This window comes from Trypanosoma cruzi, genomic scaffold (assembly GCF_000209065.1).
Source record: "Trypanosoma cruzi strain CL Brener 1047053516963 genomic scaffold, whole genome shotgun sequence".
Lineage (NCBI taxonomy): Eukaryota > Euglenozoa > Kinetoplastea > Trypanosomatida > Trypanosomatidae > Trypanosoma > Trypanosoma cruzi.
The window spans coordinates 29,424-36,527 of record NW_001849256.1 but is presented as its reverse complement, the minus strand read 5'-3'; the positions used below and the strand labels follow the sequence as shown (position 1 = coordinate 36,527).

At 52.3% G+C, this 7,104-nt stretch overlaps 1 protein-coding gene across 1 annotated transcript, besides 2 other annotated features; it reads left to right on the top strand.

The window, feature by feature from the left end:
* Positions 1–7,104: part of a sequence feature (areas merged during assembly that could not be assigned to a particular haplotype. This can correspond to areas where the two haplotypes were merged or to regions with more than two copies in the genome that were merged during assembly.) that runs on past the window's edge.
* Positions 5,430–6,251, top strand: Tc00.1047053510917.9 (mucin-associated surface protein (MASP), putative; the record flags this gene model as incomplete). Its single annotated transcript, XM_800388.1, has 1 exon — positions 5,430–6,251. The coding sequence occupies one exon, from the start codon at positions 5,430–5,432 to the stop codon at positions 6,249–6,251; it is 822 nt and encodes a 273-aa protein (XP_805481.1).
* Positions 5,733–5,908: a sequence feature (CT-rich).

Here is a 7,104-nt window from a genome sequence, read left to right as displayed (position 1 = left end):
CCGTATGTGACGCGCAACGACAAAAGCTACTGCTAAGCGGAGACATTGAGCAGAACCCAGACCCCACAGCAGTACTCCAGATGAACGTTTCTTGCCTCACGGCGGCCAAACTCGCAACATTAATGGCGCAAGGAGCAGACATAATAGCCATTCAGGAGACTTGGAAGTCGTCGGAGCAGATCGCCAGCATGCACACTGGAGATTATGTGCTCTATGCACAGTCGCGCATCGGCAAGGGAGGCGGTGTGGCGGTGCTGGTGCGTACAACTCTCCGCTCCAAGCGTATACCTCTCACCATCCCCCAGCACGACACCAGCCTTGAAGTGGTGGTGGTCCAGGTTGCTCTGGACCAGAACCGTGATCTTATTGTAGCGAGTGACTATATGAGACCACCACCGCAAGTAACGCAATCCTTCAGGCGGTTAGTAAACTGCCTTCCAGCCTCGACGCCGCTCCTGCTGTGCGGGGATTTCAACATGCATCACCCACAGTGGGAGCCATTCCTGGAGTCTTCTCCAAGCGAGGTTTCTGCAGAATTTTTAGAACTGTGCACGGATGCGGGACTCACCTTGGTTAACACCCCTGGTGAGATCACTTATGCTCGTGGCATAAGAGAACGATCCTGTATCGATCTGACATGGTCAAAGCATTTGACTGTGTCGGATTGGTCAGCTTCCGTGTCGCCGCTTAGTGATCATTACATGCTGACATTCACGCTGCATCAGGCATTTAAGGATACCATACCTTCGGCACCTAGGATATTCCACAGTTGGGGGAAGTGCAAGTGGGATTTATTCATCAAGGACCTCGACGCACAACTTCCGGCATACGACTATAAAAAGCAGTCCACCGGCATTAAGGCTTTCACGAGAGCGCTTATAACTTCGTATCGACGACACTGCCCCCGCGGCATGCACAAGGACGGTCCCAGGCTTTGGGACGACATTCTCATGGAGGCAGAGCGGATTGCTACCGACAGCAAGGCCCGCTATCTACAGTTACCGACGCCCGACCGTGAGGCAGAAATGCAACGGACAAGGAGTCAATTCTTCCTCCTGCTCCGAGAGCGCTTGCGCAACACGTATCCACGTCGCATCAGCAAGTTAAATCCAGGCGAGCCAATCGCATGGAAATACATTTCCGGACGAAAAAAGGCATCACTTCCATCTCCCACATCAATTTTATTAGGAGGTGGTCAACACACTTATAAAACAGCAAGGAGAGCAGCGAATGCTCTCAATCACATCTTTTTTCCATTTCACCCCTCTCACAAGGCAGTTAGATTTTCCAAAGGCATCAAAAGACAGAGTACATCTTTGAACATTAATGCTTCTTTTCTTTTTAGGCAGCAGAACAACAACGAGTCTGCCGCTACATTTACTTCAGGTTCTTCACTCTCATCTAGTTCTGAGCCACAGGATAAAAACGAAGCTGCCACCACATCTGGTTTAGTTGCTCGTCTTCACTCCCCTCTTGATGCACCTTTTAATTCTACGGAACTGCTTGCTACGCTACGTAATACGCCGTATGGCAAGCCCCCGGACCGGATGAAGTCTGCAGTGAGGCACTGCGACATATTTCGTCAAAGGGCCTTCGATTCCTTCTTCGTTGCATTAACCGCAGCTGGACGACCGGTACGATTCCGGTTGAGTGGAGACGCGCTACCATCGTTCCAATCTTAAAACCCGGCAAGTCGCCGGAACTGCTTGAGTCATATCGACCCATCAGCCTTACCTCCATTGTGAGTAAGGTTGCTGAGAAAATGGTACTGAAGGGATTGCTTTGGGTGTGGACGCCACACCCCCACCAGTATGCATATCGTAGCATGCGTACCACGACGATGCAGCCGGCACACCTGATACACGAAGTGGAGCATAATAGAAATCACTATTTCCAAGTGAACCTTCCCAAGAAGAGCGGTATTGGCAATCAACTCCACTACAGACCCCATCGGACCCTGCTGGTGTTGGTTGACTTCAGCAAGGCTTTTGACTCCATAGATCATCGAGTCCTCAGTCGCTTGCTGGCTAATATTCCGGGGGTGAATTGTAGAAGGTGGCTTAGAAACTTTCTATGTGGTCGCTACGCGAAGACACGAGTTGGCCGCAGACACAGCGATCGGCGTCCCATGCTGCGAGGAGTTCCTCAGGGGTCCGTGCTGGGACCATATTTGTTCTCCCTTTACGCACACCCACTTCTCAATCTGCTGAACAGCTTTGCGGGTGTCACAGCCGACATGTATGCGGACGACCTCTCTATTATCGTTAAGGGGCAGTCCCGCGAAGACGCCATTCCCACTGCCAACATGGTTCTTGAAAAGACTGCATGCGTGGAGTCAGGAAAATGGCCTGGCCATCAACCCGTCAAAGTGTGAAGCCGCTTGGTTCACACTCTCCATGCACACGGAGTCGGATTATGATCGTGAAGGAAAGTGGCCGCTGGTAGTGGCTGGATGTCAAATCCCAGTCATGACCATGGGGGCATCGCGAACTACGAAGCTTCTCGGCATGGATCTCGATCCACGACTGACGCTAAATGCGGCGGCCTCCAAGCAATGCGCTGCCACTTCGCAACGGATATCGCAGCCACGCTGCATAGCGCACAAAGAGGCGGGAACATCTCCACATGACCGACGCACGTTCGTCATTGGACACGGTGCCTCCAAATTACGCTATGGCAGCGAGCTCATATGGGCAGTAGCGACGGATTCAGCGAAGAATGAGATGCAGAAGACGTACGCAACTCTGGGACGCATTGTCAGCGGAGTTCCGAGCACTGTTGACCCGGAATCCGAACTACTGGAGGCTAATATGCCGCCGCTCCACGTCCTTTGCCTGCGCGCGCGGCTCTCCATATTTGAGAACACACGCGCATGTCAGATGGACTGGATGCGGAGACCCCCGCCTGAGCCACCGCCTCGCGCCGGTTTCCGCATCTCGCCATTATCTCGGGACGAGCTATATGCCTTCGTAGACGCATACACAAAGGACTATCGCATCACCGAGAGCTCACCACGCGAAGAGCGGTTCTTTCGCAGCTCCATTCCTCCCTGGTTTGCGGCCTCCGCTCACCGGGTCACCATCGGTGTGGAACTTCCGATAGACCTCTCAATAACGGACGAAGAGGAGCTGATACGGGAAAAGCGCAGAGTCAACGAAGAGGCTCTAGCGCTGCACAGCCATCGTTCGTGGATACTTGCGACCGATGGCGGTGTCGACGTTCCTAAGTCAGCAGGGTTGGAATACTGCTTTCATCCCTCAATTCATCGGAGATAATAGAAAAGGCCAGCATAAACTGCGGTGCACGCCCATGCAGCTACAGGACGGAATCCCGTGCGCTGCTTCTAGCCCTTGAAAGGCTGATGATCCCTCGTATCCAGTACAGGCATAAAACCCTGCTTGTGGTTACGGACAGTCAGTCTCTTCTAGCGGCTCTAAACAGGGGCCCGCCCAGTCAGACCGACTGGACGGAGGACCAGATCTGGCAGCGTCTCTTAACACTGACGTGTGCCGGCTGGTCCGTGCACCTGCAGTTTTGTTACGGACATTGTGGAGTACATGCTAACGAGCTTGCAGATCAGTATGCGACGCAGACTATGGAAAGTGGACAATACACGGAGCAAGGAATCGCACCTTATGGCATACGGATCTGCTGACATGTTTTACTACCCAGCTCACCAACAAGTGGCGTGGTACCATTCGTCAAGACACTCATCGCTACTTGCTTTGCGGCACAAGGCCATCCGATCTCAGCGGTAAGGACCTGATCACTCAGGAAGTTCTCCACCGTCAGGAACTGGTTCACCTCGCTAGCGCAAGGTGCGGGGATCTGAGCTCTGGGGCCGACTATACTGGGCTGTGAGAGATTGCACGAACCAATGCCGATTCTGCAACATCTCACCGGAACAGTCTGCATATATGCGCTCTAACAACGATCCAACTGCACCGGGGACGGACACTGTTCCCCCGTCGGCGAGGGAGGAAGATGTCTCTCCAGCAAGGAGACGGACCGTCACACGCCGTCGGAAGGAGAAATGTCCGCACTGTGATTCCACATTGACGGGATTCTCGAATCTCGTCAGTCACTGTCGGTCATTTCATCCGGAGCATCCTCCACCGCTTCCCGAGCTCAAGTGCGATTTCTGTGACATGGTTTTCCCCACACGGAGAAGCACCGCACAGCACAGAAGTCACTGCGCACACAACCCAGACGCCACACGGCATCTAAACAGCAGTGCCAGGCGGCGATCTCTGCTGCCGCAGGATCAGCCAGCTTCCACAAGCACGCCAATCGGCCCGCAGGAAACCTTGCACCATCTGCTTCTAGGACGTCCAGGCACCTTGGCTGTGCGTCAACGGCTGGGCATTGAACAGGGCCTTCGCCTCGAAAAGTCCTCTCATTGGCAGTTGCTTCATAGCAGGAAACTCATTTTGCTGCTCGACCACCTCTTCGGCACTCAGATGGCACTGTATAGCTAGACGCGCTGGTAAGAGTAGGAAAAAAAAAATAATGACCTCATGACGTCCAATACCACCGATGTGTACGGGCGATGGGACTGTATCGATGGTCCTCGAGCACACGCCCCCGCCGCTAAGGAGCCCACAAACAGCGGTGCGTGCAGCAGCGCCACACAGACCACATCTTCTTTAACCAAAAAAATTAAAGAGAGCAGAGGAGTCTAGTTCGAAGGTGACTTGTCCCTGCCGACGGTGAGCAGCGGCGAACGTATCACCTCGTGTGTGGAAACACCACTGCTGCTTCTGCTTTTGGGACTGTGTGTGGTTGTGGCAGTGTTCTGAGCCACGGAGTGTGGCGTTGCGACTTCTCACGGAGAATATGTGTCGCGTTCCCTGCGGGCTTTCTTTTTGATGTTCTTTTTAATGTTGTTTACATGGAGCAATGGGAGTACCTTTTTCTTTTGTTTTACTTAATGGTCAGTTGCTGCGCACCGTCATGAGCGAATTGTTTTCCCTCTTGATTGCTTCTGTTGCCTACACGCGGTACAGGCCCCACGGCTGTGCGCTCCACGGACGACACAAAAGGAGGAGTGGAGAGACAGGCCGGATGCCGCATGAAATGCGTGGGATGTTGTGTGGGCTTGTGGAACAGTAATAATTTTTTCCTTGTGCAGGTACTGTACGCATGTACATATAAACACGGTCCTGCATTGCTGCATGGCGTATGAAATGATGATTCTGCCGAAGTGTATTTTTTTTGGAGGAGGAGACTCCTGTTGGGCACTCAACTACTTTTTTTGTTTTGGTATTGCTTTTTTACTTCTGGTGTGCAGGTCAGTGTGCGTTCCTCTGCAGGGCTGCTGCCGTTTTTTACGGTGCGTGTTACTGTGTGATTTGTCTTTCCTTTTGCTTTCACTCTGCGTTGACGTGCTGTTAGTTTGTGCTGAAGGCTGCACGCAACTGACAGGAGTGATGGCGATGACGATGACTGGCCGTGTGCTGCTGGTGTGTGCCCTCTGCGTGCTGTGGTGCGGTGCTGGCGGTGGTGGATGTTCTGAACCAACTCAAGTTCCTCAAGACATTACGTCTGGTAACGGCAATAATCATCAGAGTGTTAACAATTCCACAGGTGGCGCTGGAGAAGTTGGCCTAAGCGGTAAATCGGCAGAGTCACAAGCAGCAGGACTATCGGTAACAGAATTACCCGGAGCTGGGGCGGCAACGAATTTACCAGGAGCGCAAACATCACCAACGGCAGGGGCGGGAAAAAATAGCGAAGAAACGGGACAAGAGAAAGAAGAGGAGGATGAAAAGCAACAAGAAAAGGAGAAAAGGAAAGAAGATGAGATTGAGGTTGCCAAGAGAGAAGAGGAAGCAGAGGAGGACGATGAAGAAGATAAGGATGACGACGTGATAGACGAGGAGGAAGATGAAGAGCAGAAAAAGAAGAAAGATGATGCCGGCGCCACAAAGGGGATATCAGCAGGCAGTCAAGAGCAGCCGATTTTATCTTCTGGTGCGGCGGGAGCATCGAATATAACAAATCCCAACAGCACCCAAACAACTGGAGACGATGATCCAGCAGCTGATGGTGCAGGGGCAGCAGAGGGAAAACAAAATGAAAATAAAGATGCCAATCCGAAGGAAACACCATTCGAAGCCACAGCCAGGAAAAATACAACGTCGACGACTGGCGACAGTGACGGCAGCACCGCGGTCTCCCACACCACCTCCCCTCTTTTGCTTCTTCTTGTTGTTGCGTGTGCGGCTGCTGCTGCGGTGGTGGCCGCGTGAGAGTGAGGGAGAGAGAGCCGTGCACCGCCCGCACACACACTCTTCCTTCTCTCTCTGTGTGTGTGTCCCCTTGCATGGACTCTCGCCCTCACCTCACCCCACGAGGCACACACATAATGTGCCCATTGTATATATGCATGCACACCCATGCAGGCCCGTTGGTGCTCTCTTTTGCACGACACGCACCGCTGCCGTCCTGCCTGGCTGCATGGGCGGAGCACCGTAACTGTTTCTGTTTTTTTTTATTGCATTGAGTGGGCGACCTCTCTCTCTCTCCCTGTGTGTGTGTGTTTTGCTTTACGGGAGCAATGAGAGTGTGTGTGCGCTGGTCGTCCCACGCTTCGGCTTTTTGTTTTTTTTTATTTATTGTTTCATTTTTGTTGTGGTTGAGTCGACCCATTATGTTTTTTTTTTTGGATTGGTGGTTTGCTTAGAATGTGGACGCATGATTTTTTATTTTATTTCCTTTTTTCTTTTGTTTTGCGATATTGTCAGTGTTTCTTATCCTTGTCAAGCCATTAATTGCTTTCTTTTACGTACAGCATGCGCCAATTGGTCACGTTAACCCACGGTCTGCACTGCTGCTGGTGCTTTTGGTTGTGATGATGTGTGTGGTGTGATTGCCAACAGGGAGTCCGTTGCCACCAGGATTCGTGTGGGCGATTGGGATGTTTCCAGACAAAAAGGTATGAGATGTATAATGCCATCTTCAGTGGCAAGGCACTCCGCTCTATATGAGGATGCGAGCCTGCCAGCTGCTGCACGATGGACCTCCACAGGGAGATCATTTGTCGTGGTGGAGCCATACAATAGTGCAGCGGATCCAGGTGCGAGCTCGGCGAGAGAGGAAGAA